We start from the raw sequence: 25,834 nt of genomic DNA on the forward strand, positions 1-25,834 counted from the left end.
GTGACCTCTCTGAGAGGAAATCACGAATCTAGTCACACAACTGAGACGATACTCCATATTCACACAATTTGATTAATAGTCGCTTGTGAGGAACGGTATCAAAAGCCTTCTGGAAATCTAAGAATATGGAATCGATCTGAGATCCCTTGTCGACAGCACTCATTATTTCATGGGAATAAAGAACGATATTTTCTGAATCCGTGTTGGTTATGTATCAATAAGTCATTTTCTTCAAGGTGATTCATAATGTTCGAGTACAGTACATGCTCCAAAATCCTACTGCAAATTGAGGTCAGTGATATGGGTCAGTAATTGAAGGGGTTACTCCTGTTTCCTTTCTTGAATATTAGTGTCACCTATGCTACTTTCCAGTCTTTAGGAACAGACCTATCGTCAAGTGCGGGGTTGTATATGATTGCTAAGAAAGGATCTATTAACAGACAGATAGAAGAGCGACAACAAAGCCATCGTATAAGTTTCCAGTTTTAACAGATTGAAACACGGAACCCTAAAAATGAAGTTAGGGTGGAATACGCCCCAGAAAAGACGCTCATGGGGCAGGAGTATTGTGTCAGAAGAATAAAGACTTGGAGGTCAGTACGTCTATGCAACATTATGCTTGCACTTGCAAGTGATGAATGCTTGCGTTAGATACGTATGCAATATACGGTTGCATGATCATATCAGTCCTTCATACTCCCAGCTAGGTTGGATACGCCCACATAAGGCACGCGATCTCCACACGATGTGCTTACTTCATCGATTTCTTAGCCACTGGTGCCCACAATACTTATCTTCTCACATTAAACACCTATCATCATTCCACAACCGCAATACCAGATCGGATACGTCTAGCATCTTGGCTGTACCTTTACATAACACAAAATCTTTCTCCGTGTCATTCTCCATCTCAGCCATACGACTATGGAACGCGCTCCCCTGTGATCTGCGTCTTATTCAGAACCACTCAACATTCAAGAGGGAACTCAAGACTTACATATTAGGGACGGTATAGCCACCATTGTTGTGCCCCTCTCATCTTTTTCTTTCTCCTCTCCATCATAGCTTCGAATTTTACCATTCTATTTCTCTTCCTCTAACCTATCTACCTCTTCTATATCTCTTTCACCCCATTCTATCGTCTTATGTCTCTGCTTGATGAGAATAACTCACAAGCTGCAAGAATATAACGAGAAAATTCCCAACTAGCAATAGGACTGACATTCATAAAATAAAAATATGTTTACTTTCATATACATAGTCATTATTATTATTATTATTATTATTCTTGATTGTTATAATTATTTTTTGATTGTTATAATTATCATTGTACTACTTTTATAATCTCTATTTTTTTTCTTTAACATTAATACTGTATAACATGTTATATGCCCTTAATGTTCTGTAGAAACTGAAATTTGTTGAATCTGAGTATGCCTGGTTAGGTGTAAGAGAGGGCCTGAAGGCCCTAATCTTACCAGGTAAAATAAATGCATAAATAAATTATGTCTCCCCACACCTGAACCACCAAAGTGAATATGTCCACAGCGCTGGACGTACCTTCATATGGCATGAGGTGGGAACACGTAAAGCACGCACGAACACTGTCGAACACGATCGTTTTTGTGGCCCAGATCTTATGGTGTGAGGAAGCATAATGTTGCATGGGCGTACTGACCTCCAAATCATTGAACATGGTACACTCACCAGTCAACGTAATCATTATTTTTATGGATGACAATGAGCAACTGCATCAAACATCGCAGATGGAGAAGGTCTCGGAATGAGTGGACATTTGTGGAATGCGCTGCCAGTCCCCTGCCTTAAATTCCGCACGTGCGAGATGTGCAGCACTACCAAATGCACCAAAGACCATCCAGCGGGTTGTCAACGGCCGTGGTGGAGAAATGGAACGCCCTACCATCAGAAGTCCTTACCAATCGTCTGTCCAGCATGGGGGCACATGGAAGAGCATGCACTGCCGTCCATCGTGATCACACACCATATTGACAACCATGTCTCATCGTTTGTAATGTGGAAGGGCCATCATGAATCACGGTGACTTCAGTGTAATAATTGTCTTTGAATAAGGGAGTCATTTCTGTTCGGCTCTTGCATATTTCTTTCAGCTAGCTTCTATACTATACCGTAGCAACTCTTGCCATCTGTGGTCAAAGTTTGATCTAACCGTGTTCTCCGGCTGTGACATTTCACGCGAAAGTTACTTTCGTACTTAAGTTTCGCACACCAGTGTAACCATCGTATAGCATCATTACACACCACATTAACTACCATAAACTTAGAATAACATTCACAAAAAACGCATCTACTTTACAAACACAGTTTACTGAACTATCAGTCGTATTCAGGAAGTCTTCGAATTGTCCCGCGTACGTTCTTAATTGACATGTCTGCGTTACTTGTTGGATTGTCTGTCTTTGTTGGATTGTCGCACTTTGTAGATGTGTTTGGTTTTCATTCAAATATGGAATACCCTCATTTGCAATCGTGGGTTCTAATTAGGTTTATAATTACCTAGGATTTTATTGGGAGGCCAAAGCCAGTCGGTTTTTCAGACATAAATCGGAATTTCTCGAGATCCGCAGTCGCAGTAACTTCCCAGGCTTTCCTCCAGTATCGCAAACTTTAAGAGTTGTTCTCTAAGCAGATAACTTCCGTAAATAATGATTTTCTTGAGCGGAGACGTTTAATGGTTATGTAATCAGAGCTCGAATTAAGAGGAAGTTATTGATTGTTCTGAAGTTTCCTAAATTCTGTAGGAAGTGCTTGTTGTCTGGTGCTGGAGGTATATGAATTAGGACTGATGATCAGAATGTAGGTACCCTCTCAACCGCGTCCGAAATCATTCTCACTGTTTGGTTTACTTCCATGTCTATTTACTTTGTTGATGTTGTTGTGGTCTTCAGTCCTGAGACTGGTTTGATGCAGCTCTCCATGCTACTCTATCCTGTACAAGCCTCTTCATCTCCCAGTACCTACCGCAACCTACATCCTTCTGAATCTGCTTAGTGTATTCATCTCTTGGTCTCCCTCTACAATTTTTACCCTCCAGGCTGCCCTCCAATACTAAATTGGTGATCCCTCGATGTCTCAGAACATGTCCTACCAACCAATCCCTTCTTCTAGTCAAGTTGTGCCACAAACTCCTCTTCTCCCCAATTCTATACAATACCTCCTCATCAGTTATGTGATCTACCCATCTAATCTTCAGCATTCTTCTGTAGCACCACATTTCGAAAGCTTCTATTCTCTTCTTGTCTAAACTATTTATCATCCACGTTTCACTTCCATACATGGCTACACTCCATACAAATACTTTAAGAAACGACTTCCTGACATTTAAATCTATACTCGATGTTAACAAATTTTTCTTCTTCAGAAATGTTTTCCTTGCCATTGCCAGTCTACATTTTATATTCTCTCTACTTTGACCATCAACAGATATTTTGCTCCCCAAATAGCAAAACTCCTTTACTACTTTAAGTGTCTCATTTCCTAATCTAATTCCCTCAGCATCACCCGACTTAATTCGACTACATTCCATTATCCTCGTTTTGCTTTTGTTGGTGTTCATCTTATACCCTCCTTTCAAGACACTGTCCATTCAGTTCAACTGCTCTACCAGGTCCTGTCTCTGACAGAATTACAATGTCATCGGCGAACCTCAACGTTTTTATTTCTTCTCCATGGATTTTAATTCCTACTCTTAACTTTTCTTTTGTTTCCTTTATTGCTTGCTCAATATACAGATTGAATAACATCGGGGATAGGCTACAACCCTGTCACACACCCTTTCCAACCACTGCTTCCCTTTCATACCCCTCGACTCTTATAACTACCATCTGCTTTCTGTACAAATTGTAAATAGCCTTTCGCTCCCTGTATTTTACCCCTGCGACCTTCAGAATCTGAAAGAGAGTATTCCAGTCAACATTGTCAAAAGCTTTCTCTAAGTCTACAAATTCTAGAAACGTAGGTTTGCCCTTCCTTAATCTAGCTTCTAAGATGAGTCGTAGGGTCAGTATTGCCTCAGGTGTTCCAACATTTCTACGGAATCCAAACTTATCTTCCCCGAGGTCAGCTTCTACTAGTTTCTCCATTCTTCTGTAAAGAATTCGCGTTAGTATTTTGCAACTGTAACTTATTAAACTGATTGTTCGGTAATTTTCACATCTGTCAACACCTGCTTTCTTTGGGATTGGAATTATTATATTCTTCTTGAAGTCTGAGGGTAGTTCGCCTGTTTCATACATCTTGCACACCAGATGGTAGAGTTTTGTCAGGACTGGCTCTCCCAAGGCCGTTAGTAGTTCCAATGGAACGTTGTCTACTCCGGGGGCCTTGTTTCGACTCAGGTCTTTCAGTGCTCTGTCAACCTCTTCACGCAGCATCTTATCTCCCATTTCATCTTCATCTACATCCTCTTCCATTTCGATAATATTGTCCTCAAGTACATCGCCCTTGTATAGACCCTCTATATACTCCTTCCACCTTTCTGCTTTTCCTTCTTTGCTTAGAACTGGGTTTCCATCTGAGCTCTTGATATTCATACAAATGGCTCTCTTTTCTCCAAATGTCTCTTTAATTTTCCTGTAGGCTGTATCTATCTTACGCCTAGTGAGATAAGCCTCTACATCCTTACATTTGTCCTCTAGCCATCCCTGCTTAGCCATTTTGCACTTCCTGTCAATCTCATTTTTGAGACGTTTGTATTCCTTTTTGCCTGCTTCATTTACTGCATTTTTATATTTTCTCCTTTCATCAATTAAATTCAATATATCTTCTGTTACCCAATGATTCCTACTAGCCCTCGTCTGTTTACCTACTTGATCCTCTGCTGCCTTCACTGCTTCATCCCTCAAAGCTACCCATTCTTCTTCTACTGTATTTCTTTCCCCCATTCCTGTCAATTGTTCCCTTATGGTCTCCCTGAAACTCTGTACAACCTCTGGTTCTTTCAGTTTATTCAGGTCCCATCTCCTTAAATTGCCACCTTTTTGCAGTTTCTTCAGTTTTAATCTACAAGTCATAACCAATAGATTGTGGTCAGAGTCCACATCTGCCCCTGGAAATGTCTTACAATTTAAAACCTGATTCCTAAATCTCTGTCTTGGCATTAGATAATCTATCTGAAACCTGTCAGTATCTCCAGGATTCTTCCATGTATACAGCCTTCTTTTATGATTCTTGAACCAAGTGTTAGCTATGATTAAGTTATGCTCTGTGCAAAATTCTACCAGGCGGCTTTCCATTTCATTTCTTAGCCCCAATCCATATTCACCTACTACGTTTCCTTCTCTCCCTTTTCCTACTACTGAATTCCAGTCACCAATGACTATTAAATTTTCGTCACCCTTCACGATCTGAATAATTTCTTTTATTTCATCATACATTTCTTCAATTTCTTCGTCATCTTGTAACGCCGGAAATGCATATCCTTCTATTTCCATCTATTGTACTATAATTTTTTTCCTTATCTGGTTACCTGAAGATATGATGTTTCTGTGTCTTTATATATTGTAATTTTTTTACTATTTGTATATATATATTTATGCATTTATGTCGATGTATAATTGGTTTGTTTTGTAAATATTATTTGTGTTTTTCGCTGGGTCTTGCCTAGGGAAAACTATGCTATAGAACGATTACATCGATAGGTCGTGTGGAGAACCAAAGTGTTTAGGATCTTTGGTAGTGTTAACTCTGCCGCGTGGAGCGCAGGCAGAGCAGAGAGAGAGGGTCTGGCTGGAGGAGGGCAGTGGAGCAGGTGTGTTGTGTGACGCTCCCGCGAGTTGCCGCGCTTCGGGGTTTGGCAGCATGTAATTGCGCTCGACTTGCTATGTTAGTTTCTGACATGGTGTCGCGGTCGGGAAGCGTTAGCTGGCACACATCAAGACCCCGTTTCGGCTGGAGACCGTGTCGAGAAGAAGGCGCGCCAACATCCAGCTTCTGCAACAGCGACGGCCGACAATGAGTGACTGTCGCCCCCTCCTCGATCGACGACTTCAATCCTTCAATCAACCAACAAGGAAGACTGGTAGCACGTAAAGTTTTAGAACTGTATGGCAGACCTCAGCTTTTCAAACTGTTAAATTTTTCTCACTAAATTACAGCAACGTAGTATGAACCTCTGTTGCTCATTGTCCCAAGTGCATTACCAAGCAGGGTCCCTTCCTTTTCCGGAATGAACCCGAGTGTCGCTGAAATTCAGACGCCAGCATTAAAGTAATATCATTCGATTTCACTGCTTTAATTTCAAAGTTCAGTTAAGGTTTTCATAGCTGGCTACAATATTTAGATTACACAAGCACAAATTACGAGTGCGAGTTTTGTTACCGTATTTTAGCTTACCTGTGACTGCAGCTCAGCTTGGTACGTACTAAATTTTACTATTGTTAATTGTTCAGAATCATTTAATTTAAGTTCAAAGTTAAATCTCTTATTTCTAAATTAAGTAGATTCAAGTAGCTTTTGAAATGATTCTTGAGGGAGCCCAAGACTAACCGTATTTCACTGAATTTCGATGTGCTTCAGAAACAAAGCTCACTATTAATTTCAGTCACTAAATTAACTTTCAATTTTCCTGTTTTATTAATTCTTTTGCTAAATTAAGTCAGAGTGTAGCGAAATTTATTACTTCCGACAAACTTTCAGTTTTCACACTACACATGTCAACCTACAGTTGCCACACTTCTAGTGCTAATTATATGTGTAATAACCTTTCTTTTTTAGTTACTATAGTAATTGTCCATAGGACTGGCGACCGTAATTTCCCACAAATCTCAAATATCTAATTACCGCTAGTTAATTGTTAACGTGACGGCCGCACATTTACTTTCTTTATTAACTTTACCCCTTTTCAAAATTAATTTCCACCAGTTTCATTTGCATTTTTCCTTTCATTTAGATGTAACCCTTTCCTCCCTCTTTACCGACAGATTAACTTCGGTGACGATTGCTTTTCCCAAATTTCCATTAGGTACACGCGGTTTAATTTTTCACTCTCATTAAGGTCGATAAGTGAGGGGGAGGCTACAATCTGCAGAGCTAGTTGGTACTGCTATAGTAGGCGTGGGCTTCGTATCTATTTTGGCCACAATAATACGTTCACTATGCTGTTTGTAGTAGCTTACCCGCATTCCTATTTTCCTATTCATTATTAAACCTACTCCTGCATTACCCCTATTTGATTTTGTGTTTATAACCCTGCAGTCACCTGACCAGAAGTCTTGTTTCTCCTGCCACCGAACTTCACTAATTCCCACTATATCTAACTTTAACCTATCCATTTCCCTTTTTAAATTTTCTAACCTACCTGCCCGATTAAGGGATCTGACACTCCACGTTCCGATCCGTAGAACGCCAGTTTTCTTTCTCCCGATAACGACATCCTCTTGAGTAGTCCCCGCCCGGAGATCCGAATGGGGGACTATTTTACCTCCGAAATATTTTACCCAAGAGGACGCCATCATCATTTAACCATACAGTAAAGCTGCATGCCATCGGGAACAATTACGGCCGTAGTTTCCCCTTGCTTTCAGCCGTTCGCAGCACCAGCACAGCAAGGCCGTTTTGGTTAGTGTTACAAGGCCAGATCAGTCAATCATCCAGACTGTTGCCCCTGCAACTACTGAAAAGGCTGTTGCCCCTCTTCAGGAACCACACGTTTGTCTGGCCTCTCAACAGATACCCCTCCATTGTGGTTGCACCTACGGTACGGCTATCTGTGTCGCTGAGGCACGCAAGCCTCCCCACCAACGGCAAGGTCCATGGTTCATGGGGGGGATTTACTTGGTATAGTGGGTTATTAAGCCCGATGGGGCAGCAGTATTCTGCTACTAAATTAAGCGGTTGTTCGTAAAGTAGATACCGATGAGTCCCATGTGGTGCTACACAGCTTTTGTACAATATTGTTCCTTGTACGGAGTTTTGCAGAGAACGAAAGTGACAGGTATCTATCTACCCCGGATTTACCAGTTGTTGACTAACGTGAGATGATTACTTCGAGGTGTTGATTCTTCAAGTGTCACTCTTTATATGGTCATAATAACAACCTCGTTCACCTATGGGAAAATGTTCTCATTGCTTATAGCCTTAACTAACTACTAAACCCTTCAAAGTATCATCTTTTTACAAGAGCCAAACAGCACAGAAAGTGGACTGCAGCTGATAGAAGGCGTCTAGTGTGGTCCGACGAGTCGCGATCCTCCCAGTTTTTTCGAATGATGCAAGGCGTCGAATTCACCAACGACCCAGTGAGGCATATAAACTGCAGTGCGTGGAGCGTGTATTTCAAGCTGGAGCCGGTTCTTTGGTGTCTGGTGCTGTAATTCGCACCACGACTTGGGCGGACTCATTCAGGTTATTATGAACATGAATCAGGATGCTTATTTCAACATTCTCGGTAACCAGGTGTCGCTCTTTCTTCTACCCTCGTCTTTCAATATGACAACAACCGTCTTCACGGGGCTGCACGCACGCGTTGCTGATTTGACGAACCTCTGAAAGCCATATAAATTTTCTGGGACTCTCTGGGACAGTGGATGAAACGTAGCAAACAACATCACTGCAGTTCGGTAACTCTACGGTGTTTAATTACCAACGGGGCGTTGCACCTGCATGTGGCTTACCTGTAGAAAATTATGGTATTACTTCTTCGCCGAAATCAGACCATTACCATGGCTAGAGGCGGCTTTGCAAGTTATTGGCGTGATATCTCCTAGGGATGATTAATTATTTGCCCAGTGTCCTTATGCATACCCACATTTAGACGGCCCTAAAGGCGACCGATGTCATCTTGGGAGATACCGTTCCATGCTACTCATCTATTGTCACAAATGGCCAAGAGATATTGCTGTTCCAGAATGAGATTTTCACTCTGCAGCGGAGTGTGCGCTGATATTAAATTTCCTGGCAGATTAAAACTGTGTGCCCGACCGAGATTCGAACTCGGGACCTTGCCTTTGCCTTTCAAGGGCAAGTACTCTACCATCTGAGCTACCGAAGCACGACTCACGCCCGGTACTCACAGCTTTACTTCTTGCAGGAGTGCTTCTGTAAAGTTTGGAAGGTAGGAGACGGATACTGGCAGAAGTAAAGCTGTGAGTACCGGGCGTAAGTCGTGCTTCGGTAGCTCAGATGGTAGAGCACTTGCCCGCGAAAGGCAAAGGTCCCGAGTTCGAGTCTCGGTCGTGCACACAGTTTTAATCTGCCAGGAAGTTTCATTTTAGATATTGCTGTTAATGAAGACTGGAACGTAAGTCCTTCCATCTTGTGTCAAACGTGCTCAACGGGAGGCAGGTATTGTGAACGTGCTGGCCACAAGACAACGTGCTGGGTAACGAGAGAAGATTGGACACAAGTGTTGTCATGCCGGAACATTTGGAACACTATATCTTCATGGCATAGTAGGAACGCCAAGAGATGGTTAGGACGATGTGCAAGGAGTGTATGGTCATAACGGGCTATGACGTGGCACACGAGATATCCTCTGTTGCTCTCGCACGTCTTTGCTTCGCACACTACTGTAGCTTCCGCTCTCCTTTTTGACACTGCACTCGCAAACAACAATTACTGATAAGGCAGATGTTCTCTTATCACAAGAAAACGCTACGTATCATTCCAGTAATGTCTTTGCTTACACCTTCGGGGCGGACTCCAGAGGAATGATTTGCAAGGGAATGTTTGCCGATGGCATTCTTTTTCGTACACCGTTTTCTAGGAAACGTTTCCTGGTGACTCAAACTGACACTCTACGTGTAAAAATTGTAGCCCTTCGCAATGCAGTCAGCAATGCCTGCTCGTTAAGCAAACCAGGCATGAATCTGTGTTTACATATGTAATCCTCAAGCCATCTTACGACGTGTGATGGGGAGTGCTTCGCTTACCACACTCATTTCCTCCTCCCCTCTGTTCCATTCCTAAATTGCCAGTGCGAAGAACGACTGTCAATAAACCTCCGCATAAGCCCCAGTGTCTCTTATTTTATCATCATGTTCGTTTTATGAAACATACATGTGATGAAGTGATATGTTGCCCGGCTCTTGTTGGGACTTGCGCTATCGAATTTTCAACTGCACATCTCTATGTGATGTGGAACACCTCTTTTGTATCACCTGTCAGTGGCATTTTCCGTGCAGTTCCGTAACGCTCTCGCGCTGCTGTGCGCTTCCGTGACGATGATGATGATGTTTGTTTTGTGGGGCTCTCAACTGTGCGGTCATCAGTGCACGCACAAAGTTTTATACACTCCAATATTTTCACACAGTCCAATGTAGCCACAGTCACAAATGATGATGATGATGATGATGAAATGATGAGTATAACACAAACACCCAGTCCCCGAGCATAGAAAATTCCCAAAACGGCCGGAAATCGAACCCAGAACCCGATGATCCAGAGGCAGCAACGCTAGCTACTAGACCACGAGCTGTGGCCGCGCTCTCGCGACGAAACGCGCCACTCTTCTTTTTTAATTCTTTTGGGTATACTACCGTGTCATCGTATAAAATGTTTTTTAGCGTTTTTAGTATTTTATATGATGACGCGACAGTGCTCTTAAGAGAATTTTATGAGACTGAAACATGCTGCTGGAACTAACATATTTAAATCAGTGCCTCTCTTCACTGGCTCTTGTTACTCCATTTGTTCTGTTAACCCTTCCTGGTAAGCAGTGAATGCTGCTGCCATTTAGAACACGTACGATGAGCATGTGTATTTTCCATGGAGCACCGGCACCAACTATGATGAACGGCTACACATCACCTACAACGAGCCTGGCAATTCCTTGGAAGGAGCCTCCAATCACCTGCAAGTTCATAACGGTTCCTTGTATAAAAATAGTCGTTATGCGTCTTACGTTCGTCTCTGTTCTGGAACGTCTAGAATGTTTACAGACTGAGTACAACACCTGAAATCCAGGATCGCTCTGACAGAAAGTCGTATTTTCACGCTCATTACGTTGTTTACACTGAGTCCACGGCTCGGCGGTTTGGATCAACGCTGTCTCTCCCTTCCCCCCCCCCCCCTCTTTTCCCTTTTTTTTTTGCTATCTTTTCGGCCTGCTATGGGCCACGAATATTTTTCTCTCTTCCCTGATTGTGTTTTCTTCTTTTGCCAGTAGATTTTCATTTTCGCTGACTGTGCTTCTTTTGTCTGTTTTGACCATTTGCAGGCAGGACGTGGAACTGGCATAGTAAGCGAAATAAGGTTTTTAGTAATTTTGATTTTTTCTCTGAAAACTTCTCGATCCTGAATGTCATCAAATGAAATTTAAGCTTCCTGTAAATCCTTTCTGACTTGGCTTGCCCATTTTGAATACGATTTTGTTTTTGAAATTGATGAATGTATGCGATGAGTAAGTCTTTGCGGGTTCATTCTTTCCAGATGACCAAAAAACTTCATTCTCCACTTCCTCATGCTGGTAACAATTTTTTCTGTGTGTTCGTATAATTCACAGTTGTGTCTTCGGCGGAATTCTCCGTTTTCTTTGATAGGGCCAAGGATTTTCCTCAAAATTTTCCGGTCTTTTATTTCAGGTTTTCGTCATGTTTAAACATTCTGATGCCTACGAAGATGACGGTCTAATTACGGGGTTATAATGACAAAGTTTTAAGTTTAAAGACAGGCTTTTGCTTTTGTATAAGTCTTTGCACAGATGAAAAGCACCTTCTAGTTTAGAACACCTACTTTCTACAGCTGGATTTTCTGAACCGTCAAGATACTTAAATTTCTTCGACTGCTTGATTTTCTCTTGTTGTATTTCAATATGAGGAGGAGCGTGTTTGATGTTTGTGATGAATTCAGTTTTGTTAAATGCTATTTTTAGGCCAGTCTTAGCAGCAATTGATTGTAGGCTAGACACTTAAATCTTAGTTTCGTCAATATTATTTGCAATGAGTGCCAGATCATCAGCAAAAGCTAGTTTCCACTCCCCTCTTTTACTGCTCCACACACATTTTAGAAGTTTTCATTTTTCATCATCCTTATCCTTTTGCTTCTACAGGGTGGTTATAATTAATGTTTAGCTGTTGAAGAGGGCCCCCATGAAAATGAGTCATAGAGTGACAATGAAATTTTATGGAAACGTTTTTAAGGATATGCGGAAGAAAAATAACGAGTAAACCACGGAAAGAAACACATTTCACATTGGAGGACAACATTTCTTAATTGCGTCCCATGTTTATGTTCCAGGTTACAAATGTTGCTCAATGTAACGACCATCTGCACGACAGTCTGGAGCAGCACTACTGATATCATTTCACAGTTGTTGGCAGCAGTTTTCTAACGGTGGACCACTGCATGTTCAGCAGACGTGACACATCTCGTGCACGGCTTGAAGATCGCACATTGCATCCAGCTTTTTCATCCGTGGCAACAGTAACTTCTTCAACAATCTGTGGCACTATTCGCCGTTGACTTCTCTCAGGAGACATTTCCAAAACGACAAATATTTCAAATTTTCGAATCATGTTCTTCAACCCCCGTGTAGAAAGAGGTCTCTCAGTATTTCTTTAACGCTTCGATGCCCGCGAAGAGCAGTAGAACTATTACCGTTTTGATAAAACAGCTTTACGTATTTAAGGCCCCGTTCACCACGTCCAGATCTATGCCGACCGTCTGTAACTGCATTGTACAATGACGCTTGTGCTTCAGCTTTACCCCTCCGTACCAGCACCGGCGCCCGTCGCCAAGCTACGTCACTTAGCACTACTAACAACGCAAATCCTGCAGCACACAGTCCTTTAAAGTTTGGTACCCGTACGATAAATAGTTTCCGTTTACAATGACTCAAGCAGCGGAAGTTTAACCACCGTGTATTTAAAACCCTACTCTGAAGGCACGTATTCGTACAAATTGTGGAGCTTCATCCATTGATGTTTCGAATGTCTCTCTTAGTAACTACCAAGCAAATTTGGTAACACACTAGCCGTTATTGACCTTTGTTACTTTCTTTTAATCGGTGGACACGATATGGCATCCATTCCGTTTACAGTGGATAAGTAACCACGAAGAGCTGAGCTTCGCCGCTTTAACGTTGTCCTGCGTGCTAATGTGTACTAGGGCCTAAGGATTGCAGCTTCTGAGGGCGTCGGACACACTCACCTCACTTCCTCCACCAATTTCCATACTGCAGCCAACCACAACTTTCACTTCTGACGACACTTAGCTATTACTAAGAGATAAGGACAAATGATGGACACGACTCACAGAAGTGTGAGAAGCTGCTGGCGCTCACCTTGTACTCGGGGTGGTCCTTCTTGTGGGCGTTTCGGAGCCTCTCTGCCTCCTCGATGAAGGGCTGTTTCTCCTCCTCACTCAGGATCCTGCGGTACAGGAGGAACACGTTTAACTACACACAAAGACAAGCACACTGTACATATTCATAACCATCCCTTAGGTATTACACTGTCCAATCACATCAAAGCAATCACGGCCTGTGTTCGACGTCAACGTGCGATAACCGGACGGTAGATGGCAACACAAGCAGTGGAGGGTCTATAAAGCGTGTCGGGGGGACGTGGAAAGCGATGCTCTTGCTGTCGTGATGCAGAAACGGAGATATTTACCCGACGCCCAAAAGAGCTTGATCATTGGCTTTCCGGCCAAGGGTGGTAGCGTTTCCGAATGGCTAAGTTTGTAAACTATTCGCCTTTCCACCTTGTTAAAGTGGCATGGCAGAACAGCGCTATCCTAAACCGGCACCGAAGTAACTTTGGTGCACCACTGGCCACAGATGACAGGGATGGACGACGACTGCAGAGATGCGTCGGGCGAATAGACTTGCAACTGTTGAGTAACTGACCGCCCACATGAACCACGGGGCTGGCAACAGTGTCTCCTCAACCCTTGCAACTAACGTTGCAGCATATGCGTCTCTCCAGCAGGTGGCTGACCCATGCACTCATGCTGACTGCTGTTCGTCGGCTACGAAGGCTGGAATTTGCACTCCAATACCTCAACAGTAAGTCCGACTGGCGACAGGTGGCATTTTTCTGATGAATCAAGTTTTATGTTCCATCGGTCAAATGTTCCATCGGCGTGAAACTTCTGAAAGCAAACACCCTGCAACAATCGTCGGAAAAGTCTAGGCCGTTATGGTCTGGGAAATGTTTTAGTAGCATTCCCTGGGCGATCTCCTCATTCTGGAAGGCACAATTGATCAACACAATTATGCCATGTCCACCCCTGCATGGAGTTTGTTTTTCCTCGGCACAATGGCATCTACCCAGAGGACAACGCAACGTACTGTAGAGGACGTGCGTGACTGGAAGAGCACCAAGATGACTTTACTCTACTCCCTTGGCTATCAGACTCTCCGGATTAAAACTCAATCAAGACTCTATGGGACCACCTCGATCGGGCTGCTCGCGCCCTAACTCCTCGACTGGAGGATGCTCACTGGAGTCCGCATGGCTACACATGTAAGTAGGCTGTTTATGTTTTCTTTATGTAAGTAGGCTGTTTAGATTTTTATATTGGTAATGCCACGTAGCGCTCTGTATGAAAATCACTGGCTGTGCTGTGTACAGTATGTGGCTAGTTTGCATTGTTGTCTGCCATTGTAGTGTTGGGCAGCGGCAGCTGGATGTGAACAGCGCGTAGCGTTGCGCAGTTAGAGGTGAGCCGCCAGCAGTGGTGGATGTGGGGAGAGAGTTGGCGGAAGTTTTGAAATTGAACTGCTATATATATTATGATTATTAAGGTAAATACAGTGTTTGTTCTCTATTAAAATCTTTCATTTGCTAACTATCCCTATCAGTAGTTAGTGACTTCCGTAGTTTGAATCTTTTATTTAGCTGGCAGTAGTGGCGCTCGCTGTATTGCAGTAGTTCGAGTAATGAAGATTTTTGTGAGGTAAGTTATTTGTGAAAGGTATAGTTTAATGTTACTCAGGGCCATTCTTTTGCAGGGATCTTTGATAGTCAGATTGCGTTGCGCTGAAAACATTGTGTGTCAGTTTAAGCACAGTCTTGTATAAATTCTTCTAAGGGGACGTTTCACACATCCCTTTTAATACTTTCCAGAACCACATGAGTCTCTTCCTGCACGTCTCGCAGAGGTCCACGCTGAAAAGGTGGTTACTCAGACTTGACAGTTGGTCACATTAATGTAACTGGATAGTGCGAATGTGTGGGTCTGATCACGGATAACGGCACTGTTAACTGGTACTGAGATATGTAGAACATGCGGCATCCTGTACATCGTAAGGGCTGCTTCAGTAGAGAGGTTTCCATTTTTGTTGCATTACAGCATAACACTGGTGTTTTCGAGGAAAATTATTAAATAATTGGCATATTATTAGTGCTAGAATCTTGTTGCTATTATGTGGCGTCTGCTTCTAGTCTTGTAAGAGTTTTATCGACGACAGAGATCTTGCAATACCAAACAACGAATATCGTATGACTATAGGTGTCACCAGATTATTGCAATACATGCTACAAATTGTCATTAAATGTTAAAGTCGTACTGATCATGAGATATAATGAGCTCTGGCTGTGAAGGCCAGTTAATAACCGAGGGTTTAGCGAGCACTCTTTGAATTTTACTAGCTCTGAGGCGGTGCCATACAGTAAGGTATCTTATAGTTGGCGCAACCGCGTGGGATAGCCACACGGTCTTAGGCGCCTTGCCACGGTTCACACGCCTCTCCCCGTCGGAGGTTCGAGTCCTCCCTCGGGCATGGGTGAGTGTGTGTTGTCCTTAGCGTAACTTAGATTAAGTAGTATGTAAGCCTAGGGATCGATGACCTCAGCAGTTTGGTCCCACAGTAACTTACCACTACCACAGTTGGCGCAGTGTCTGTTAGCTGTACAGTCGTATATCCTGTACTCTAGGCGAGCCGATTACATTAGACTTGATCATTCTTATACAGGGAATATAGAAACTGTTTCATGGAAATACACTCCTGGAAATTGAAATAAGAACACCGTGAATTCATTGTCCCAGGAAGGGGAAACTTTATTGACACATTCCTGGGGTCAGATACATCACATGATCACACTGACAGAACCACAGGCACATAGACACAGGCAACAGAGCATGCACAATGTCGGCACTAATACAGTGTATATCCACCTATCGCAGCAATGCAGGCTGCTATTCTCCCATGGAGACGATCTAGAGATGCTGGATGTAGTCCTGTGGAACGGCTTGCCATGCCATTTCCACCTGGCGCCTCAGTTGGACCAGCGTTCGTGCTGGACGTGCAGACCGCGTGAGACGACGCTTCATCCAGTCCCAAACATGCTCAATGGGGGACAGATCCGGAGATCTTGCTGGCCAGGGTAGTTGACTTACACCTTCTAGAGCACGGTGGGTGGCACGGGATACATGCGGACGTGCATTGTCCTGTTGGAACAGCAAGTTCCCTTGCCGGTCTAGGAATGGTAGAACGATGGGTTCGATGACGGTTTGGATGTACCGTGCACTATTCAGTGTCCCCTCGACGATCACCAGTGGTGTACGGCCAGTGTAGGAGATCGCTCCCCACACCATGATGCCGGGTGTTGGCCCTGTGTGCCTCGGTCGTATGCAGTCCTGATTGTGGCGCTCACCTGCACGGCGCCAAACACGCATACGACCATCATTGGCACCAAGGCAGAAGCGACTCTCATCGCTGAAGACGACACGTCTCCATTCGTCCCTCCATTCACGCCTGTCGCGACACCACTGGAGGCGGGCTGCACGATGTTGGGGCGTGAGCGGAAGACGGCCTAACGGTGTGCGGGACCGTAGCCCAGCTTCATGGAGACGGTTGCGAATGGTCCTCGCCGATACCCCAGGAGCAACAGTGTCCCTAATTTGCTGGGAAGTGGCGGTGCGGTCCCCTACGGCACTGCGTAGGATCCTACGGTCTTGGCGTGCATCCGTGCGTCGCTGCAGTCCGGTCCCAGGTCGACGGGCACGTGCACCTTCCGCCGACCACTGGCGACAACATCGATGTACTGTGGAGACCTCACGCCCCACGTGTTGAGCAATTCGACGGTACGTCCACCCGGCCTCCCGCATGCCCACTATACGCCCTCGCTCAAAGTCCGTCAACTGCACATACGGTTCACGTCCACGCTGTCGCGGCATGCTACCAGTGTTAAAGACTGCGATGGAGCTCCGTATGCCACGGCAAACTGGCTAACACTGACGGCGGCGGTGCACAAATGCTGCGCAGCTAGCGCCATTCGACGGCCAACACCGTGGTTCCTGGTGTGTCCGCTGTGCCGTGCGTGTGATCATTGCTTGTACAGCCCTCTCGCAGTGTCCGGAGCAAGTATGGTGGGTCTGACACACCGGTGTCAATGTGTTCTTTTTTCCATTTCCAGGAGTGTAATAATGTTATTAAATGGCTCACATCTGGGTATAGTTGTTCATGTTGTATATTAATGACCTTGCACAAAACATTAACAGTGACCTCACACCTTTTGCAGATAATGTAGTTACCTATAATACTGAAGATACTGCAAAAATATTCAGTCAGAATTTGATAAGACTTCAAAGCGGTGAAAAGATTGGAAATTTGTTTTAAATGTTCAGAAATGTGAAATTGCCCCTCACAAAACGAAAAAAAACGTATCTTGGGACATAATATCAGTGAGTCACAACTGGAGTCAGTCAACTTAACGAGGGAGGGATGATGGATGAGGCACTGAGACCTTGTCATAAGTGGTAAAATCCCAGTGGCTACAGGTGTCGGAGCAGCTCCTTTTTTTGGACTATGAGGACAGAAAGAAAGCAAGTATTCAGAGAAGTTAGGATTTAAGCAAATCTTCAGTTGGGGAAAGAAACTAAACAGCATATTCTAGCAACTGCATCGCTACGAACAGGTGTTTCTGCATCATTAGAAATTTCATTTCCATCCAGTAATACCTCAGTCAGTGAGAAATGCCAGTTACTGTATTGCTTCAGAATATTCGAAGTAGCATTAACGAACTACTTCTTTGCATTCGCGAATTGGAGTTTTCAAACTGAATTGACATAATCTGCCTCTCTGAACGTTACAGGAATCAGGTTAGCATCATATTTCTATAGAGCATAAATTTATGACTTATTCTGAGGTATATGGCAACGCCTTCTTTCTCCATTTTGTAGAGAGAAATGGAGAAAGGAGGCGTTGCCAGATACCTCTGAAAAAGTCTAAATTTAAGAACAAAGACATTCATAAATGTTGACTGTGGCAGCATATGGAAACATGCGTAACAGAAGCAGAATTGCGTAACAAATCCTTTGTAGTAGTAAGTGTATACCGAGAACCCGCAGGTAACTGTAATCTGTTTAGAAATCACCTTGAGGCTCTATTGACCCATTTAACAGCAAAAACAAAGAAGTAGTGATCGATAGTGATTTTGATATAAATTTTTCTAAAAATTATTCCAGTAGGAATTTACTGCATGTGGTAACATAGTCATTCAACTTAATTCCTACCGTAAACGTCTCAACTAGAGTATCCAATTGGTCAAAAACAGCCACTGACAATATATTTATAGAAATATTTAATGATCAAAATTATGTTACGAAACCAATACTGTAGCCAGTATATTGAATACAGTAACTTAAACAGCAAAGCAATTGCGTTTGGAGAAAAACATAGTTAGATCAGGTAACTAAATAAAGTCAGTATAGGATGTAGTAAAGAAGGTGACAGGCAGAAGCAAAGATGAAGATGAGCAGATAGCATTAAGGGTATTACTACAATCATATCAGCTGCCTGCAGTTTAGCAATACATTTTGAACAAGTATGTCATAACTGTCACTGAAAAGATGGCTTTCTTAGGATCAGTAGCTGCTGCCATGGAATATCTCAGATAAACCATTACAAAAACCTCAGTTATATGGATATGACACTGACCACGGCAGGTGGAGTAATGTCCAAACTAATATTTAAATTAAAATGATTCTAGTGTTTGTGATAAAAGTCAACAAAATGAATTCCAGGGTGTTCTGCAGAGGCAACATATTAAGTTATTTGTCTAACGAATTATTTATCACTACAAAATTTCCCAATTGGCCGCGCAAAATATTCGTGGAAGCGAGAGAGAGGCGCCCGCACTGCACTCCTCCCTGTTTGCCTTTTCGGATATTTCCGTCGACGCTTGGCTCGCCCCGGGTTTACAACTCAACGCCGCAGACGAATGAAACTTTTGCTTACTTCGTCCATGCGCAATGCTATTTTGCGGGCGCTAGATTTGAACGACAAGGAGAAACACGTTTCCGGTCTGAGTGTGAAGTTACGGCCCTTGTACTTATGCGCTTACCGAGAGTGGGGGGAACAGCTCACTACGTGGAGGGGGTGCGGAAAGAAGTTTGGTAGAAATGTCACACGGAAGTTAAGGGGCCCTCACATGTTGACTATTACTGCCAATGCGTCAATAAAATGACCGTCTGAGAGTGGGCGTTATCGAATTGTAAATACTAGAAATATTAACGAACAATATTAATGCCGGCCAAAATATTATCAGAATTATCAACACATAGCGAGCACGTTGGGGCCAGCATTATCGGTTTGACAATTCGTCGTTCTGTTGTTCGCATTTTTGCAGATTGCCTTCTGTATAATGCGGCACATACATGCTAAGCTCATGATGGCTTCATTAGTGCTACAGTAACCGCCGCTGCATATGCTATCAGCCATCAGAATCATTTTTGGATTAGTATTTAAAAAATGCTTGCTAATAGTGTTTCAAATTTAGTTTGTTCGTAACCCGAATGACCTACCTGCGCCGAAAAATGGCAAAGTTACTGTACTTATAATTACTTGTCGACTGGGACTGGCTATCTCACTGCCGTATTTCGTTTTTCCATTCCTTCTCGTATTAACATTAGTAAACAATTCTTGTCCGTTGCGAACTTATTATAACACTGCAACTGTTGGAAGAACAGGTGATTTACAATGAATCGTCTGCAAACATTTGTTATTACAGGCTTTTATTTTTCGATAATGATATTTCAAGATGCTTGGCTTCCCATCTTCAGATGTTTGCATTTATTTACGTGTCGTGAACATTGTTTCTTTACTAACAGCGTTGCAAAATTAAGCAGCGGAAGTTTTTAAGACAGCTATTGTGTGAGGGCTCGCTGAAAAGTAATGCCTCCGAATTTCTTAAGTGAAAAGTCTTAAAGCTTCTTAAATAAAACAAACGGTAGTAAAATTCTACATTCTTATTCATCATGTTAACATATTTGCAGCACCCTGCCAGTAGAGGGCAGCGAACTGTATGGTGTAACATAGCGGTGTGTAATAAAGCTGTGTCGGTGCGTGAGGAACACCGTGCTGCAATAGAGTTCGAAATTCGAAGAGTTCGTCCCCTCTTTCAGCATGACAATGCCAAACCACACATGAGCGCTGCGACATCTGTAACAATGCGACTTCTTCGGTTCACTGGCATCGATCATCCAACATACAATTCCGACTTGGCCCATCTAATTTTTATCTGTTCCAAAACTTAAAGAACACCTGCGAGGACTTCACTTTGATAGTGATGAAGGAATACATGCAGAGGTGAAGTTCTAGCTCCGTCAACAAAGTCAAGACGTTCTACAGTGACGGTATCAACAAACCGGTCTCTCGCTGGGAGAAATGAATTCGTCGCCAGGGTGAATATGTTGAGAAATAAATAAGTAAACATGAAGCATCAAAATGTAAACTGGTAATAACGACTGTTTTACTTTAAAAGCTTTAAGGGTTATCACATAAAAGAATAGGAGGCATTAGTTTTCAGCACGCTCTCTTAAAATATCATAAGTAAAGAAACAATGGTCGAGACGGGTAAATAAATGTAAACACTTGGAGATGGGGTGAACGTGAAATGTACGTACTCTCTGAAACGCGTGTTTTAAAGCGTAATTTGTTGGCACGGTGTGTCATGAATGAGGTGTGATTCATATAAGGACGTTGTGCCATATACTGTATACTGTGAATATACAGTATATGACACATTTTTGTTTTGGACCATGTTCTTCATACAGCGTGTTCGGAAATTCCGTTACAAACTTCTAGGGCTTGTAGAGGGGAGTGAGCACATAATATTTGAAATAGGAAACCATGTCCGGAAACATATAATTTCCATTTTACGACGGTTTCAATTCAGATGATTAATTCATCCATTTCTGGATGAGGAGCTGAACTGCATGTGACGTAGTACAATACTAGTTAACAATTCGAAAGGAAATATAATGAAGTATCCGTTTATCACTTAAGCACATTTGTTTGTATTAACAAGGGCTCTGTCCTTTTTCCCGTGACGATTTTCATGAAGTTTTGGCCATAAATGTGTGCGAATTTGATAAATGTACTCAACATCTGTAAAATCGATGTAATCGTACTCTTTATAAGAAGACTGTCTTCGAGACCAGAGACGTTCGTCAAAGAGGTTACTTTGCTTTGTCAGAGAGTAGCAATAGCAGAGTGTGTGATTCTGTAGGTGCACCCAGCGATCGCACCTGAAGATAGCGGCCAGATGGATCGCCGAAATACCGTGTAGTGAAGACGATCGTATCCGGCAGCATACGCGTGAAGAACATAAGCAATAGCAGAGTGTGGTGGACAGTCTGGGAATGTACTTCGTTTAAAAAGGATGGAACTGGACTGCTGAGTGGTGGAGACGGCATTATTTAGAAAAGATTTTGCAGTAATATGTTTTGAGGAAAGATACTGAGCAAATGAGATTATTTTAATGGAAGAATGATAAAAGCCAACTTTTAAGGTAATCCAGTTAACTTTTTTTTTTTTTGCATTTGTAACTGTGAAACTTCTCATTGTTAGAACATTGTATATGGTTGAAGTTTGCTTTAGAAAATTTGAAATGAAGTATAATGTCTTGTCTTATACACTCCTGAAAATGGAAAAAAGAACACATTGACACCGGTGTGTCAGACCCACCATACTTGCTCCGGACACTGCGAGAGGGCTGTACAAGCAATGATCACACGCACGGCACAGCGGACACACCAGGAACCGCGGTGTTGGCCGTCGAATGGCGCTAGCTGCGCAGCATTTGTGCACCGCCGCCGTCAGTGTCAGCCAGTTTGCCGTGGCATACGGAGCTCCATCGCAGTCTTTAACACTGGTAGCATGCCGCGACAGCGTGGACGGACTTTGAGCGAGGGCGTATAGTGGGCATGCGGGAGGCCGGGTGGACGTACCGCCGAATTGCTCAACACGTGGGGCGTGAGGTCTCCACAGTACATCGATGTTGTCGCCAGTGGTCGGCGGAAGGTGCACGTGCCCGTCGACCTGGGACCGGACCGCAGCGACGCACGGATGCACGCCAAGACCGTAGGATCCTACGCAGTGCCGTAGGGGACCGCACCGCCACTTCCCAGCAAATTAGGGACACTGTTGCTCCTGGGGTATCGGCGAGGACCATTCGCAACCGTCTCCATGAAGCTGGGCTACGGTCCCGCACACCGTTAGGCCGTCTTCCGCTCACGCCCCAACATCGTGCAGCCCGCCTCCAGTGGTGTCGCGACAGGCGTGAATGGAGGGACGAATGGAGACGTGTCGTCTTCAGCGATGAGAGTCGCTTCTGCCTTGGTGCCAATGATGGTCGTATGCGTGTTTGGCGCCGTGCAGGTGAGCGCCACAATCAGGACTGCATACGACCGAGGCACACAGGGCCAACACCCGGCATCATGGTGTGGGGAGCGATCTCCTACACTGGCCGTACACCACTGGTGATCGTCGAGGGGACACTGAATAGTGCACGGTACATCAAAACCGTCATCGAACCCATCGTTCTACCATTCCTAGACCGGCAAGGGAACTTGCTGTTCCAACAGGACAATGCACGTCCGCATGTATCCCGTGCCACCCAACGTGCTCTAGAAGGTGTAAGTCAACTACCCTGGCCAGCAAGATCTCCGGATCTGTCCCCCATTGAGCATGTTTGGGACTGGATGAAGCGTCGTCTCACGCGGTCTGCACGTCCAGCACGAACGCTGGTCCAACTGAGGCGCCAGGTGGAAATGGCATGGCAAGCCGTTCCACAGGACTACATCCAGCATCTCTACGATCGTCTCCATGGGAGAATAGCAGCCTGCATTGCTGCGAAAGGTGGATATACACTGTACTAGTGCCGACATTGTGCATGCTCTGTTTCCTGTGTCTATGTGCCTGTGGTTCTGTCAGTGTGATCATGTGATGTATCTGACCCCAGGAATGTGTCAATAAAGTTTCCCCTTCCTGGGACAATGAATTCACGGTGTTCTTATTTCAATTTCCAGGAGTGTATTTGAAACAGGTATCAAGTGGGAGGGAGGGGGGCAGTTGTACATAGGAGAGTTTTTAAGAAATATCTTACCACCCTGTCTATATGTGAGAACTTTTTGAAAAGGTCGTTATTATGGCTTAATGAAGCACAGTTAAACTTGTGATCTTTCTTCTCACTTATCAGTCTTTAAGATTAGTTCCCCATTGTAATTCATTTCATGGCTGATTACACACTCGGATTGCACATCGCGAGTTGTGTACGACAAGGTTTTATGAAGACTGGTAAGATAACCGTCTTACGTTGCAGATCGCAGGTACAACAAATGAAATTTGATGTTTGACAGTCACATTATTATTCCTGATAGCAAGAAGTCGCAGAGCAGATGAGCGTACAATGTGCACAGGTAAGCCAATACATTTAATAGCCATGTCCATGTCCACTGAAAAGCACAGTGATTGCCAGAGTTTATTTGTGAAAATAATATCAGTATCAGTTCAGAGGCTTAATACTGGTAAAAGATTTCAGTAAAGTGCTATCTTTTGAGTTTTCAAGCAGTTATATGAAAAAGTCAGATGCATTAATTTTTATGTTCGTTTGCTGTGTAATTATAACAACAATTCAGGTGCAGTGATTATTTGCAAGACTAAAGATAAAGATTAACAATATTTAAACTGAGTTCTTTGTTTTGCAGTTGTTTGATGTACTGGCTATCCCGAATTTCGTACCGTGTAGCATAAGCTCCACATATTTACGTTCAAAAATAAATTTCCACATAGTTGTATTGTCCTGCACTGATCTTTACATATTTCGATATCAAAAAAAGTTTTACGCATTTTTTAGATACTAACTTGACACTCACGAACAGGAGTTTAAATATACAAGAAACTTCCACACTTAAACATTAGGTTCTTATATTATTCCAAAACAAAAAAGAACCATGCATACTGCACGCACAGAACAGTAGCGATTGCATTACAATAGTGGCTTAATGTGGCGACCACCGACGTGTAATACAGGCATTCTATCTACGAAGCATGTTCTGGTACACGCTCTCCATCCAACCTGGTGTCTTCAATTTCTGGTTCAGCGACAGAACGCGTGCCAGCAGATCTTCATCTCACTCTACAGGAGACTTGTAAATTAAACTTTCTATGTGATCCCACAAGAAGTAGTCCGTAGTAGTTAAATCTGTCGACTGTGTCAGCATGTGGTTGGACCACCTCGGCGTGTCCATCTTTCGCAATATCGTCTGTTGAGATGACTCCGAACCGCACGTGAAAAGTGAGGTGTTGCATTATCATGCTGAAACCACATTTCCAGAAGTCATCCTGTCTGTCCTGCTGCATACGAGGACAAGGAACTCTGAGAATTTTCTCTATCCCTGTGGAGACCTGGACACGTTACACATCTGAATTGAAACCATCATAGAATGGAAACGATACGTTTCCAGAAATGGGTTTCTATTCACAATATTATGTACTCAACCACCTCTACAAGTCCCAGAAGTTTGTAACGGGAATTCCCGAACACATTGTACATAGTTTTGACTTTATGCGCTAGGAACACTGCTGTCGAGTCATGTAATGAAGTGGCCCATAGGCTTAGAATGTACTAGTTGTTGCCCGTGGCTATATTCGGATATCAGTAGTTTTGTTATGACGAGTGATGGCGAGTAAGTACGCTGTTGTACGTGCAGTAATGTCAGCTGCCTGACGTGTCTACCTGTTCGGGTAAGCACAGCTCGAGGTGCGTCACACCCTTCCCCCTACAAAGCCCACCCAACAAACGATACAGCAGCATGCGCATCGTCGCTACCGAGCACTGCATTCAGAGAGGCGCGGGCAGGATCCCACATCTGCGCATTGCGCTACTGAAGTAACTATAGTACAACGTGTGTGTTATCCAACAAATTTAATAACTTTTCAACATGGTTTACGTTCACTGATATAAAAAAGATGTTCCATTACCTACTTCACCTTCTTAGGGATCTATTTCTTTTGCTTTCTACATCTACGTGACAACCCTGCTATTCACAAAAAAGTGCCTGGCAGAGGGTTCAATGAACCACCTTCAAGCTGTCTCTCTACCGTTCCACTCGCGAAAGGCGCGCGGGAAAAACCAGCACTTAAATTTTTCTGTGCGAACCCTGATTTCTCTTATTTTACCGTGAGGATCATTTCTCCCTATGTACGGGTGCCAACAATGTTTTCGCAATCAGAGGAGAAAACTGATGATTGCAATTTCATGAGCGTTGCTACGAAAAACGCCTTTGTTTTAATGAGTGCCACTGCAATTCACGTATCATGTCTGTGTCACTATCTCGCCTATTTTGCGATAATACAAAACGAGCCGCCCATCTTTGGACGCTTTCGATGTCATCCGTCAGTCCCCCCTGATGCGGATCCCACGCCGCACGGCAGAACTCCAGAAAAGGGCGGACAAGTGCAGTGTAAGCAGTCTCTTTAGTAGATCTGTTGCACCTTCTCAGTGTTCTGCCAATGAATCGCAGTCTTTGATTTGCTCTACCCACAACATTATCTATGTGATCGTTCCAATTTGGGTTATTTGTAATTGTAATCCCTAAGTATTTAGTTGAATTTACAGCCTTCGCA

General features: G+C 43.5%; 1 protein-coding gene across 1 annotated transcript in view; it reads right to left on the reverse strand.

The window, feature by feature from the left end:
• Nucleotides 1-25,834, reverse strand: part of LOC126176174 (transcription factor SOX-9-like) — a 209,841-nt gene that overhangs the window by 31,112 nt on the left and 152,895 nt on the right. The window contains exon 3 of the mRNA XM_049923315.1: nucleotides 13,259-13,346. Coding sequence (XP_049779272.1) covers nucleotides 13,259-13,346 — 88 coding nt within the window. The remainder of the gene's footprint in view (nucleotides 1-13,258; nucleotides 13,347-25,834) is intronic.

Source organism: Schistocerca cancellata, chromosome 3 (genome assembly GCF_023864275.1).
Source record: "Schistocerca cancellata isolate TAMUIC-IGC-003103 chromosome 3, iqSchCanc2.1, whole genome shotgun sequence".
In the NCBI taxonomy this organism is placed as follows: Eukaryota; Metazoa; Arthropoda; class Insecta; order Orthoptera; family Acrididae; genus Schistocerca; species Schistocerca cancellata.